This window comes from Solanum stenotomum, unplaced genomic scaffold, assembly GCF_019186545.1.
Source record: "Solanum stenotomum isolate F172 unplaced genomic scaffold, ASM1918654v1 scaffold30406, whole genome shotgun sequence".
NCBI classification, from domain to species: Eukaryota; Viridiplantae; Streptophyta; class Magnoliopsida; order Solanales; family Solanaceae; genus Solanum; species Solanum stenotomum.
In genome coordinates, this window is record NW_026030956.1 from 444,858 (window position 1) to 460,652 (window position 15,795).

Genomic DNA, 15,795 nt, shown 5'->3' on the forward strand with positions numbered 1-15,795 from the left:
TGGCCTTTTTTATTGAATCAAGAATTCAATGTACTACCCCTCTGTCCCAAAATATAGTGTCACTTTAGCTAAAACAGTATTTTTTTAATGAGCGTGAAATGAATTAAAGCGATGATACGAAGAATATATATGCCTAGGTGTTAACTACTATTGCATTCTATTCTCTATGCTTTGCTGTATTTACCACTTATATAAAAAGAATAAACTAACATGATCAAGTTATTGTCTTGATTGTCTAAAATAAATTAAATTTTTTTTTTTGGAGGAATATAGGGTCATGTGAAGAAAAGAAATAGCAAGGAAACTACCCTATNTTAGTCAGTCCCAAAAAGAATGACACATTTTTATATAAAGTAACAATCTAACTATAAAATATTTATTTTACTCTTAATGAAATGATTTACAGTCACATAAATTTCTATCATTCATTTTGGACCACAAGTTTTAAAAATCTTCCTTTCTTTCTTAAATTCCGTGCCGAGTCAAAGTATCTCATATAAAATAGGACGGAAGGAGTATTTTCTTAATGAGCATGAAATGAATTAAAGCGATGATACGAAGAATATATATGCCCAGGTGTTAACTCCTATTGCATTCTATTCTCTATGCTTTGCTGTATTTACCACTTATATAAAAAGAATAAACTAACATGATCAAGTTATTGTCTTGATTGTCTAAAAAAATATTAAAATTTTTTTTTTGGAGGAATATAGGGTCATGTGAAGAAAAGAAATAGCAAGGAAACTACCCTATTAAAGCCAAGTTGTAAACTTGTGGGGAGATTATGGAATTGGATTCTTTACTCATTGGTGGATCTTTCTTTTTTTCTATCACCAACTTTTTTACCATTTTTTTATAAAATTGCACCCATTATTAGGGGTTTAGATCAGGATAATTTGGTAACTTCAATTTATTTATTCACCTTTTCTGATGCCTATAGTTATTTTATGAAAAGCCCATGTGGAAAAAAAGTCAATGAACATGCAAAATCCTTGTAAAGTACTCTAGTCAAGATTGGAAGTGTTAGGTGCCACTAGGTTGTGTTGATTGGTGAAGTTGGCTCTATTTGAGTTTATTTGTGCACAAACAAGGTATGGTCTATATAGAAAAAATTACTTTTTTTCTAGTAACAGTCGAGAAAATAAGTTTCACAAGTGATATTATGCTTCTTTTCATCTTTTAACGCATCCCATTCCACCCATATACGATGGCAGAATTAGAATTTTACGCTATCAAATTATAGTGACCTAGAACAAGTAATTGTATATAAAATAAGAACATTTTTTTTCTTCATCATATTTAAGTCGAATCCATGATATTTTTGAAGTTTTGTTTTGGTTTTACACCCGGTGTTTGATGCTAGCTAGTAGCACTATTAAATTTGAATCACGCACTGCAGGGCCCATTAAAGAATAACGATTTCCAACATAATTTTCTCCGTACTCAAAGTTCGAACCCAAAACTTCTGATTAAAAGCAAATCAATCTCGTCAATACTACACCATAACTCATGTCGATAACTCCATGATATTTTAACCATTTGGTTATTGAAAGGCAAGGGGAGGGGAGTGGGATGGGGCGGGAGTGCATAGGGACCTACATAATTAGGGTATGGACCTCTTGGGAGGGGTGCCCCATGTGTCATCCTTTTCCAGATGTTGGGATTGAATACTACCACTATCATTTTCACCCCATGCTTCATGATCCAAGGTAGGTAACACTTTTATATTCACTTCAAAACACCATCCAAATACTCTATTCGTTCCATTCATTTTAATTATCGTGCTTATTAAACAAAACTAATTCAAAATTAAGATATAATTAGGTTCTCTTTGCATTTTACTCTCATTATTAATTAATTATTCTTAAAAATAATAATACATTGATTACGTAGTATATATATATATATATATATAAAGTATTCTATATATCACAAAAATTGAAAATAGTACAAAGAAATTAATAATGTGCCAGGGAAGTTTTAATTGAGTAGTTTAAAATTTATTATGGTAATAAGGATATAGCAGTCGGTGGGCAGACATTTACATTAATGCTTGGAAATAGACTTGTTCAACACAGCGACAGATGACATGAATATATTAGGTGTTCAATTATTAATCTCTTGCTCCATCTGTTTATTATTAATACTCCAGTCGTTTGATATTATTTGTCTCATGTTGATTCGATATTGTTTTATATTATTTGGCTCATATTGATTCGATATTATTTTATAAGAAAAAATTAGTTAGAAGTGTGCTTTACTAAACTAATTTTATTATTGATATTTAGAAACTTTATATTTGGTCACTATTACTTTTATGTATTTACTATATAATATTAAGAATATTATAAGAAAAAAATAACAATACTTTCTTAATTTATTAAAATGGATTGAAATATTCGTTTTTAATATTAGAGTCTGACTAAATTTAGATTTGCATCAGAAAATCTCATATCAAGGGATAAAACGCTCTCTAACAAAGATGAAGAAGTTTCTTCTTCTTTAGTTATTACTCTCCCGTCCACTTTTAATTGTCATGGTTTCCTTTTTTAGAGTCAAACTATAAGAACTTAGACTACCATTTTACGATACATTTTTTCATCATATTGATATGCAAAATATTGTAATTTATAGTACTTTTCGTATAGTTTGTGAATGTCTAAATTTTTTGTTTAAAATATTGAATTAATGTAATCTAATTTAACTTTGAAAATTAATCAAATTGAATTTCGAAAAATATAACGTGACAATTAAAAATTGACAGAGGGAGTATGATTATAGATCACTTATTCCTTGTCATATTTAATTATTTTAAAAAAATGAAATTTATGAGTGGTACTTTTTACATATGTACTTACTAAGGGTGTCCATATATTTATTTCTTAGAGAAAATAAATGAGAATTCAATGTCATGAATAGGGGTGTATATGGCCGGGTTGGTTCGGATTTTTTAAATATCAAATTAAATCATTTGTGTTGGATTTTTAAATTTATAAATCAAACCAAACCAATAATTAAAACTCGGGTTTTTCAACCTCGGATTTTTTTGGAGTTTTCGGATTTTCGGGTTTTTCCTGTAAAGTATTCATACAAACATATAATTTACTTGTACTTCAAATATTTCTTTAGTCCTACCAAACAACTATCTAAGGTGTTTCNAAACCAAACCAATAATTAAAACTCGGGTTTTTCAACCTCGGATTTTTTTGGATTTTTCGGATTTTTGGGTTTTTTCGGGTTTTTCCTGTAAAGTATTCATACAAACATATAATTTACTTGTACTTCAAATATTTCTTTAGTCCTACCAAACAACTATCTAAGGTGTTTCTTAAGAAAATAACACAAAATATGATATGATTAACGACACTAAAATATCTAACAAAATAATAATAATAATAATAATAATAATAATAATGAAATCGCGTAAAATAAATATTACAAATTAACAAGTCATAATGAAAATGATCATAATTTAAAAGTATTAAATCATGCTAAAATAAGTTTAATAAGTATTAGTTATATGAATAAATATTAAAGGAAATTAAAATTAGATAATGTATTTTAATTGTCTAAACCAATGTAAAACTAAACAACAAATATTCAATATTATTGTCATTCTTAGTGTTGAATTGATTTTCTTTTTGAATTAGTATTAATTTGATTTTGATTTAAGCTTTATTATAATTATCAACATGTGTGGACTATAATATTTATTGAACCATTCAGAATTCTAAGTTTCAAATTTGAAATAATATACTAAAAGATAAAAACTATGAAAAAGTATAAGAAATATTTAAAAGTTATATCAAAGTAAATATTTTTATGTATAAAATAAAATTTTAAAATTATACATATAATGTCGGGTTGGTTTGGTCTCGGGTTGGTTATTTTTTGTTAAAACCAAACCAACTCAAATATAGTCGGAATTTTCTTTTTCAATACCAAACCAAGTTAAACCAAATCACTAGTCGGATTTTTTTTTTTTATTTGACTCAATTTGCGATTTGGTTCAATTTTATACACCCCTAGTCATAACTTTACATTCAAAAACTTGGATATTGACACTCTTAATTAGTGAGCGTTAATTCAGTCATTAATATTTTTTAATTTTTTTCTAGAGTTAAATTTTGAAAATCATGTTTGATTGGAAAATTTCACTATTCAATTTTGTTTTCATTTTTTTTCTCTTCAAATTACTTATAATAATTTTAAAATAACTTCATTTTTTATTTATGGCCAAACATAATTTCACGTTTTAAATACTCCCAATCCATATGCCCAAATCTAAAACATCAATTATTTTGAACCCAAAAAGTAACTAGGGATGAAGAAAGATAAGTTTAGTTGGATAAAAGAGATATTAGAAGTGGTCATTAATGGATTAGAGGTTGAGTTGGCTTTTTGTTAAAAGTAGTAATTAATTAGTTGGTGCATGAACATTGATTAATAAGGGTCCAACTCCATGAAGACAAATAGCATATGGTTAACATTTGATGTTCCATTAATGGAATATAATTTAGTTAATGATAAGTGATTAGTTGGCAATCACATGTATTGTTTAACATGTTCCCCTTAACCTCTAATGTGTTTGATTTGATGAATCACTATAGCTATTTCTTGGCCTTCTTTCTTTAATTTTTCTTTTTGTGTTTAACCTTTTGATTTGATTAATCAAGGAATTTTATTTATTCTTGTTGTAATTTTACAATATCACAAGTCAACAAGAGTGAGTTACTCAGATCCGAGTCACAAACAGAGCAATAAGATGAGAGCCTAGAATAAAAGAAAAAAAACACAATTACAAATTATATTTAATTTTGTGTCTCACACGACTACTAATTATATCATAAAAAGTCGACTCAAATCTTTTACGATTAGGTTTATAAATTATGGATCCACTTTTTTCTTAAATAAGAAAAATCTCATACTATTAGTATTAGTTGTATGAGATATCGTAATAAAGATTTTCAACTCAATGAAGATGCTAGAGGTGTGAAATTGACGAGTGAAAAATTGAGTTGACTAGAGTCAACCACCTAAATTAAGAAAATTGCAAATTATGGATTTTTTTATAGAAAATCATTGTGAAAGCCACTTTCATGTATGTACTCCTTCATCTTTTTTTTTTCTTTTTATCTGGAAAATATTTGCTCCAAATATATTTTTATTTTTTAAATATCAAGGCCAATATGGCAAAAATAAAATATTTATATGAAGTGTGTGTATATGATACGTATCAACTATCAAATCATGTGGGCACCAGTCCATACCCCTTCAGAAACATTCTGTACATTTTGTGTCGTTACATATTTTTTGTGATTATCTACTTATTGATTAAGGGTATCTTGCCTAGAGAGGAAAATATTTTTCGAAAAATATTTAATATATGATAGTTCAAATTATTATCTCCTATCTATCCATCAAACGCCCCGATCCCCACTCCTTAACCATCCCACCTCCAACCTCATTCTCCGTCGATCTTATCACGTTCGTATAATATTTAACTAAATTATACATCAATGTTTATGAAATACTATTTTTTTCACTTACTTACTGAAATACTAGAAAATAAATAAGAAATTAACTTGGAACCATTTTTCTTTGTATCAAACACACATAAACGAGTAATTAATAATAGGGAATATATAGATTGATATTCTTGGATTGTCTGGTTATGAACTAACCACATGTATTTATTAGAGTATAAATATATATAAAAAAATTGCTAGTTGCCATTTTAATTTTTGGGCGTGTACGGTGTATAAATAAATAATTAAGCCTTACGAATTATTTGTCTATATATATTCCTAGTCAAAATTATTGTTGAACACAAAACCACATGCATTTGTTCCTTTGATCGTAACTGTTGTTTTTGTCCTTTTTTTTTTTGGTCGTTATCTTGAATTGGCTCTATTATAATCCAAAAAATCCCACCCCATTAAATTTTTTTTTGTCTCTATTTGTGTATATGACAAAGATGTTTACATCGAGAGATACCAGATTTATTTCTCATCACGACATTGTGTTCCCTTTACGTACGTAGTAATTGTTATGAATATAATTTAACTTAGTTGGAGGACCTATGTGAGAAGATGTCAAATTACATTTGGGATTCTAGGAAGATTTCTATATATATATATAAGAGGGAAATACTCAATTAGGGTTATGCTATGAACTTGTCTCTTATTTCTTAGTTTCTTAGATTAATCTGGAACCTACCCCCATTCTTCCTTTTTATTTCTACTTCTTCCTTTGGAAGGATTGGCTACTAGTTTGAGAATGATGAACTCTTATAATTGTATGTGTAATTCCAATTATCCATTTGAATACAATATGAGTTCATTACAGTAGTGTTGGTATTGTTTCTATTAATTCGTATTGTGTTAATAGATACACATCGGAAAATTTGAATTTAAAATTTATAGATTTCTAACTATTGATTTATGTGAATACAAAATGATAATCTAAAATCTAGATCCATCCATGCTAACAATTTTACGAGAAAGAATAGGAAGTCAAGTATTGCATTGCATCATGTTTTATGAAAACGAACGGATCATGTGGGATATTCATGCACTAAATGATGCTTGTCCACCTTGGAATTTAGACGAATTTAAATACGGTGTGAATGAGAAATAGAGTGGAAAAAAAAGAACTTGAGAGCTTGGTATAAAGGAGGAGTCCAGGGACGCCGCGGAGGGGGGGGGGGGGGTTATGGTAAAAAATATTTTTTTATAGTAGTAAAAATAATAATTCTAATGCATAATATTGTATAGTATTAGGTAGCGATTATGATTATTTTGACGGTCAAATATGAAACTTTCCAAAAAAAAAAAAAGGGAAATTTACATAAATATGCTATATTAAAAAAATATTTACCATTTATAGCAATAACATTTTTTTTTACTTGATCACTTTTAATATATTTATAATACAATTTTAATACATATTACAAAGAACAATTTTATTATTCACTTATAATACAAGTTTTATTGATGGATAATACATTTATCACACATTTTAATACACTTATAATACAATGTGCCAATTTCTTACCAAACAAACATAATATATTTAAAAAAACAGTTATAATACATATATATTGTTATGTGTATATATATACATAATTCACTGTTAATACATATTGCAGATTTAACATAGTATTACTATGTACTACTATAAATGGTAATAAATAAAAAGTATCGCTAAAATCAGTAATTATTTATGGGAAAAAGGATAAATATACCCCGAACTATCATAAATGGTATGTTAATACCCTCCGTTATACTTTAAGGTTGTATATACCTTTAACGTTACTCTTTTGGATTGTGTATACCCTTAAAATTAACAGACGGACACGTGGCTTCATCTCAACCATTTACTCGATTTTATTTATTTATTTATGATAGAAGGTACTCATCCAAGTAATTTTTTCAAAAAAAATAAAATGATGGGCACTCACAATAGTGGGTCTGGGCTGTCCACTATGGGCCGTGATAACTGGACCAAATTAATTGTCTTCGTAAGGCCCAACAAACTCAGAAGATTAACAAGAAAATTGTTAGGCCTAACAAAGAATTTATTTTGTTTTAGTTATACATAAGCTCCTGTTTTTTTGTGTAGTTGGGTTGGGGGAGGAGTCGATCTATAGGAAAATATGTACAATATTGGCACAATATATAAACGTATCCTTCAACTGGGGTTCCAACTGATATATATATACTCCAATTTCGAACGTGCACAACTAGACACTTAAACATTATATATATACATTCTAATTGAGAAAATACAAATCAATTCGAGTGTATGTCACGTGAATTGCCACGTGTTATGCCACATATAATGTCAACTAAAGCCCAAGTTATAGAGCATATTTATGTATACAACGAAAAACTTGATTTTCTATTTATACAATTTTCAACTGCACCATCAAGACTTATTTGCAAAATATTTGGAGTCTTAGTCATCTAGATTTCGTAGATAGACGTGCATCTCATTATTAATTTTAAAATTAAATATAACAAGGTACATGTAAAATACACTGATTTAATTATTCCAAAAGAAAATACTTCTAGAATGTTGGAGGAATTAAAATTAGTCATTTAATTAGAAAAATACTCATTTTGTCTAATTAAGTGGCTTAAATAATCTCTTGACCATATCTATAAATAATTAATTAATGTGATCACGAGAATACGTCAAAAATCCGCTAACGAGTAACGACTAGAAAATAGACAAGATCTAGATTTCTAGTGCCGATTTATTAATTACTATATAAAATTAAAGTTCAGTTTTTTGGTAAATGACAATTTTATCTAATATTAGCCGTTAATTTAAAAATATAATATTAGTCATTAATTTAAAAATATAGTATAAAGATAAAATAAAAAAACGTGAAGCGCTGGTGCTATAAAGTTTGGGTATAGGCTTGTGAAACAAACAAGCTTATTCCCATAGGTACTTACAAAATTATGAGAAGTAATTAATGAATCATTACTCATACTTTTCTGTTTGAGATTTTTTTTATTCGTCCTTAATTACTTGTACACTTTTGAATTGATTCACCTATTAAGAAAACAATAATTGATATAATGAGTTTATCATATTACCCATATTAATTATAAAGTGGATGAATTAAAATCTTAAGATTTTCAAAAAGTTCTACATTTTTCAAAGTAATAAATTAAGGGTATAATAGAGAAATTGTTTTTGTCCTTTTTTTTTTTTACCCTCCCCTAGGAACTCCCACCCCTTTTTGCTCCCTTGGTGACTCGAACTCGCAACCTTCGGATTGGAAGTGAGAGGTGCTAACCATCTGAGTTGTCAAAATGAACAAGTAATTAGGGACAACTAAAAAAAGAAAAGTGGACAAGTAATCAGGGACAGAGAGAGTTAATATTAAAAGTCTTTCGAGGGAAACACTTTCAACTATAAAAAAAAGGTCAGAAAATTATCTATCATTTGACCTTAGATTTTGAATTATATTTTAAAAGTTTATATTCAAATATCTAAGTGGTTATAAATTTTGAAATATAGATTAAAACACAATTTCAGATTCTAAAAAACATAACTTTTAAAACTCAAAGTTTTTCAAATATCAAGTTTTAAATCTATGATCAAAAGTAAACTTTAGAATTTGCACATCTAGTCTATGAGAGTAACAATTATGACATTGAAAAAATAATGTAAATGAAATGAATTGTGATGTATGAAAGTGGAAGTAGGAGGAAGTTAGATAATTAAATTTTGTGCTCGAGTTGGCCAAATGGTTTGCATGAAGAGGTATGTATATTTATTTATGAATCAATAAAAGTCAAATAGTGCCCACCATATGGTAACAATTATGTCAGCTACCTCTACCTAATTTATGAATTGCTGCCTTTCATTAATGACAATTATGGGCAGCAAATGGAGAAAAAAATTAATCTCCTTGTGTGTGATATAGAGAAAAACATTTTCATGGAGAGGAAATTCTTTTAAAAGATAAATGTATTCTAGTTTTATTTTTTTTTATGTTTGTCTGGTCAAAATATTTTCTTTAGGTGAAAGTTTTAAAAATTGGATTTTTTATTTTTTTTTTAATACAGAAAACAAGTTTCATAAATTACATTTTAAATTGATAATCTCATTTCCAACCCAAGCCACTTTCGAACATTAACACCACTCTATTACCACCTCCACCCATCATATATATTACTTACTAGTCATAGTATTTATCTAAATTATATATTAATATATTTTAATTGCATACTTACTACTAAATAATAGAAATAAGTTTTAATAACACGTATTTTTCAAAACATATTTTCCAACATACCAAACGCACCACAAATTTATACCCTATTTATTACTTATTCCAAATAGGAAAGGGGGGAATCTAACAGCATGGTTATAAAGTCAATGTATATTTATTAGGTGAGCTCAACGAAATTGGTCGGTATGTGGCATGTGATAGGCAGAGTAGAAGTCAGGATTAAGAGTTTGGGGGTTTTAAATTTCATTAATAATCATCAATTAATTTTGTTAGGGGTTTAAAAAGTAATATACACATATATTTAATTAATTTTCTAGTACAAATATAGAATCTACGGAACAGCTATTGGGTTCGTCCGAACTGATGAACCCCAACCCAGCTCTGCCTCTAGTGATAGGTATAAATTTTGTTCAATTTTATATCAACAACAACTCTATTCTTCGGACATGTGCTAGCTAGATTCACTCTACTACAATAACTTGCAAATTATTAGCTAAGTTTGATGCGACGAGCTCTATTAAAAAGACATTGACAAAAGAAATCAATCTCTGACTTCCCGTTTAAAATATCATCTATTACACCAACTACCTAAAAAAAATTAAAAGGTACTAACTAATTCCAATCAAAAAAAGTAATAACAGATATCACGTACAAAAACTTGAACATGACAAAATAACCCTTGATGTTTAGTAGTAAGGTCCAAATTTGTCAAAAAAAATCCAATTTTTTGTCACTATCAATTTGTTAGTGGTTAGTGGTTTCCAAAATAAAATTATTTTCAAATATATAAATATGTAATTCATTCTAAACAAACTAAAACGAAATAAATTTCATATTTTTATTAAATAATTTTTCAATCTATCAATGTAATTTGACCCTAAAAATTACCAATTAACATTTGTATAGAGAAGAATTACCCTTAATTAAGTTTAAATAGTTTGATAATATAACTCTTTTTACGCTGTCAATACACAAAATTTATTTATTTAAATATAAGATGAAATATAAGGTGCATTATAATTAGATCAAAATTTCAAAAAGAAAAGAAAAAAAATAGTGGTATTTGCAACTGTAGCACGTTAGTTAAGACAAACCGTGCAAAGTCAAAAGGGCAACTTCACAGTTGCACGTAAGCTGAGTCCTGAGACACAACATATTATGAGAATTTTATACTAATTTAATAGTGTTAAGAGCTAGGAGTAATTATATTATATTTTTATTTTTTTAAAATTACAAAAACTTCTTAAATTTAATGGAATTCAGATACATATCAAAACGTTTATATCGCGTTTCGATTTTAGATACATCACTCAACGTCTCGATACATTGCATTTCGATTTTAAATATATCAGTCAACGTCTCAATATATCGTATATATTATGATGCATCGCATAATGTGATGCATCCGAGAGTATGAATATTTGTAATTTTTTCAAATGGTAAAATTTTTTAGAGGATATGATAGATTAAGTTGTGTATTTATGTAATTTTAGCATATAACAAACAGCGATCGTTTGAGATTTAAAAATAGTTAGAAACATATTTCACTAAAATGAAAGGTAATTTTAGAAAAAAATAATTAAGAAAATAATGATTGGTGTAGTGTGTTTACCATTTTATCCATATTAATCGATAGTTCTTAAAAATATTTACTCTTTAGATTTTTCAAAAACATTAACTTAATCATAATAAATAAAGAATATAATAGGAAGAAAAAAATAGTTCTTCCATTTCTAAAATCAAATTAAATTCATTTATTTTGAGCCTTTAAAAATGTATTAACAATACATGTATATTATATTAGAGTAAGCATATTAATTTCTCTTAATTTAATATAAACATTCCGCACCTGTATGTATTTATTGAGATTGGAGTATGTAACGGTTATGCTGGTCTGAAAAATAAATTTATATTTTTCTACTATATTATTATCCCACAAATTATGCCTTCACCTCTAAAATACTCCACTTATTTCTCACGAAACATAAATTTAATTAGTAAAAACAAAAATTAAGAATTAATTTATTTTAAAAAATAAGAATCAAAATATTACTTACTTTTTAAGACAAATTATTCTTTTTGTTCGATCTTTTTCAATCTTGAGTCTGATATTCATATTGAAACTCGAATAATTTAAATCATACAAAACTCAATTCAAAAGAAAATGCTTTGAAAAAATATAATATTCATATTTCGAATTTGAGGCCTCTGATTATTAGTTACCCAAGAAAATCATCAGTCATCTTTCTCCTAGCATTTCCACATATGACCACATTAGTATTTTTCTAAATTCCCACGTCTTCAGAAACTTCCATTTGAAAAAAAAAAAATACCCTCCATCTTCACCCATTTAATACCCAAAAATCTCACACAAAAACCCATCAAAAATTCAGCTGATTCTTGATTTCAGCTATGGCTTCAATTCATATCATTGCAATTTTCTCTCTAAATCTTCTTTTTCTTCTACCAATATTGTCCTCTGCAAACAATGCTCTGCCTCCTATCTTCTCCCCCATTTTTGGTAATTCCTAATCTTGACCCCAAACTCAGTATTTTAGTCAAAGTTTTGATTTTTATCAAATGGGGTTTTCTTATTTCCCCTTTTTGTTTGATTTTTTGAATTGGGTTTTGTTAAAGATTCAATTTTGATGGAGATTTTACTGTTTTTTTTGTTTTTACAGATAATGTGTGTGAAAAAGTGAATTGTGGTAAAGGGAGTTGTAAAGCTTCTTCAAATGCTACTTTTGGTTTTGCGTGTGAATGTGATGCTGGCTGGAAGCAAACCAGTTCAGAAAATGATAATTTTTGGAAGTTTCTTCCTTGTGTAGTTCCCAATTGTAAGTACTGTTCTTACAACGATCTCGAGTTAATATACAATAATAATTGGATTCGATGCATTTCTAGATATGTAGTAGAATTTCTCTATATGTTTATATGATGTAATAACTTGTTGTAAGTGTGAATTAGTTACCTAAAAGTAAGGTATGACCTTAGTATAACATGTTACAAAACACACTGTCATATATTGGTATACTTTTTAGCTCCCATTTGCCATAAATTTTGAAGTTGAAACTTGAAATTTGAAAATTTGAGTTTCCAAAGTAGTGATTTTTGGAATTTCAAGTTTTTCGAGTAAAGTTTCAAAAATAAAAAAACTGTGGAACTTGAAAATTTTTGAAGATTGGATTTTTAACTGATCAAATTTTATGATCTAACAAGTATTTGAAGATAAAATTTTCAAAATCTATGGCCAAACGTTAGAATAGTATAATCAACTTCTTTGTTACGTCTGTTGGATTTTTGTGTTCTTTGTTCTTTTATTACCCCTTTAAATGAGTAGACAAATCTACCTCTGCTTTTTTTGTTCAATTTTATTTTTGAATGCTCTTCTCATCAATTTAAAACCTATTTGCACATAGCAAGACTCTGAATTGGCATGTTTGAAAGTGGAAATAAGAAGTTCAAATGAAAATTTTACATGGATTGATCATGAATTCTGATTAAAATTTACAGTTATTAATATATTCGTTATGAGCAAAAAATCTAATGGTAGTTCTTGATATGTTGGATGAAGTTCTGTTTTTCATTTCCGTTGTTTTTTTCTCTCATGTTATCCCTGAAGTATTTGATTTCCAAAGGCAGAGTTGCACTTCTGTTATAGTGAAAGTTCGTACGCGTTGTATTAAAAGCGACACTTAGAACAATACATCTATTAAATGGAAATCGTGTTTTTTCAACTTCTTTGACTTCTATGACTTCTGATGTATTTTGTTCACACAAAATTGCTTAGTCTAATAAAATTGATTGATTCAGAAAGCTATAATCAACATGCTCCACATTGGAAACAAACTCTAGCAAGTAATTGTTTTTATAATCAAACTATCATTTTCATTTGGACTTGTTCCAGTTTTATCTTTTAGCTTGATTGAAATGGTTACCCAAATAAACGATCAGCGTCTTTTCCATTCCATTCATTATAGCTTGTAGTCATTTTCTTGATATTGATGTTTTCTCTCTGCAGGTACTGTAAATTTCTCCTGTGGAGAGGAGGCTCCTCCTGCTCCAGCCCCTGATAGACGCTCTAATACATCGTTCTTTGAACGTAATAACAATTTGATATTCCTTAAGTTATGCTACACTTTTCGTTATCAGGAGTAGTTATTGAAGATGTTATTAATTTTGTTTCTTTTTTGTTGTGATCTTTCAGCGTGTCATTGGGCTGATTGTGGAGGAGGCTCGTGCAATAAGACCTCTCCCTTCACATATTCTTGTGCTTGCCAAGAGGGTTACTACAATATACTCAATCAAACTGGTTTCCCTTGCTTCAGAGAATGTAAGAACTATGCTATTCTTCCACCGATTTAATTTGTTTGTCTGGTTTTAACTTGACACGTAGTTTGAGAAAGTAAGAAGACTTTTGAATCCTGTAGTTTTAAACTTAAGATAAGTAGAATGTACAGAAATGTTTTTTTATTCTTGTGGTCTTAAACATGTCATGTGAAAAGTTGCAATTAAAGCATTGTCTAAAAAGGAAAGAGCTTTGTATTAGACAGAAAGGAAAGTAAGACAAATAAATTGAAACGGAAAGAGTAGAAGTGTAGTCAGATAGTTGTTATGAATGATTACTGATTAGTCTTTGTTTAGGAAAAAAATTGACTCGTGACCACCATCTTGATAAATGTAATAGGTGCTCTCGGAATGGATTGTGCTCAGCTAGGTTTTGATATAACGAACAAGACATCTTCTCCTCCGAGTTTGTCTGATGACAGCAAAAGTATAGGTAAGCATAACTCTGTGAATGTGGCCATTTACTTACTCTTCATTTCATACTCTCAAATGCTCGTGTTTCCGTTTCAAAGCATGCTGAAAGTACCTAGCTGTGCTTGTATATGAGTAATCTTTAACTCAATATGCAAGACTGCAAGTTAACTAATCGATCCCAAATTTTGTATTAATTCCGTTTCTTTCTTCTTCTGTGTAAAACAGCTATTTCGGTTTTTGGTGGTGGCTATGGCTGGTTGATCATAACAGTTGCATCTATCGCTTCGGTTTTGTTGATATAGTTGCTCTTGCATTGATGAATAAGCAAGTTATTTTGCAGCTAGTTTGGCTTGGGATATCATAATTTGTTAATCTGATACAAATGATTTAGAAAATTTTGCTTTGTTATATAGGCCATAGGCAGATTGTATTCCACTTTCTTATGACATTGAGTTATATGTATTCCCTGTATATAACATTCTGGGGTTGATATTTTTGAAATTTTCGGACTACTAAATTTGATGAAAGATTGGACATTCTGTACATTTTATGTTATTTTAGCCTTTATAAAATTATTTATGTTTTGTTTGGAGTGAATGATCAAAAACACGCCTAAACAACTAAAACCTTTTGACGAGGTTCGTACCTAAACTATCATTGTTTCATTTACTTGGTTAAACTATCACTCCATTTGCATAAAAACATGTTGATGCTAAGTTGGCCTACTACATGAGCCTGTTGTCGTTGGGAACGATTAGTTGGGTAATTCAGTATTGAAGTGTGTTTTAATACAACAGGAGTAATAGGTTTAGCAGGTAATTAAGGGAATGTAAAATAGTTGAGGTATGAAATTCTTGAAAATTTAAGAGTTCATATAGATGTGTATTTCACCGTTAACTCTTTAAATGTGTATAATTCATTATTTATTTCACCTTTTATCCTTACTCAATAAATATTGAAAGAGATTAATATGATGAAAAAAAAAAGAAATAACTTCAAATTAAATAAAGATAAATTTACCCACTTCAAATATGCAGTGTCAGAAGTGGCCATTTTTATTCTGAAATTTTATTCCAATCAAACATGGAATTAACTTATTCTAAAGTTAATTATCTCTAAATAAGTAACTTATAAAGAGCACAGATTCACTACTATGATTTAAAAGTTTGTGTCAAATTGGGCTGAAACCTATGAAACAAACAGAACTTTAAACATGATTTTATATGGACTTTTTGTCTTGGGCCCAAACTTATGTAACATCTTAAGTTTCCTAATTGTGA

At 28.4% G+C, this 15,795-nt stretch overlaps 1 protein-coding gene across 1 annotated transcript; it reads left to right on the plus strand.

Annotated features, from left to right (window-relative positions):
- The first annotated feature begins 12,020 nt into the window (after positions 1-12,020).
- On the plus strand, positions 12,021-15,020 carry LOC125851868 (uncharacterized). Its single transcript, XM_049531614.1, has 6 exons — positions 12,021-12,275; positions 12,436-12,591; positions 13,776-13,856; positions 13,962-14,087; positions 14,442-14,534; positions 14,741-15,020. The coding sequence occupies exons 1-6, from the start codon at positions 12,167-12,169 to the stop codon at positions 14,815-14,817; spliced, it is 642 nt and encodes a 213-aa protein (XP_049387571.1). The 5' UTR covers positions 12,021-12,166; the 3' UTR covers positions 14,818-15,020.
- The last annotated feature ends 775 nt before the right edge of the window (positions 15,021-15,795 follow it).

Excerpts from the sequence above, each read along its gene's own strand:
- LOC125851868 (XM_049531614.1), top strand. The coding sequence starts at position 12,167 with ATGGCTTCAATTCATATCATTGCAATTTTCTCTCTAAATCTTCTTTTT. Across the intron at positions 12,276-12,435 it reads TATCTTCTCCCCCATTTTTG|ATAATGTGTGTGAAAAAGTG; the intron begins GTAATTCCTAAT and ends TTGTTTTTACAG. Across the intron at positions 13,857-13,961 it reads TAATACATCGTTCTTTGAAC|CGTGTCATTGGGCTGATTGT; the intron begins GTAATAACAATT and ends GTGATCTTTCAG.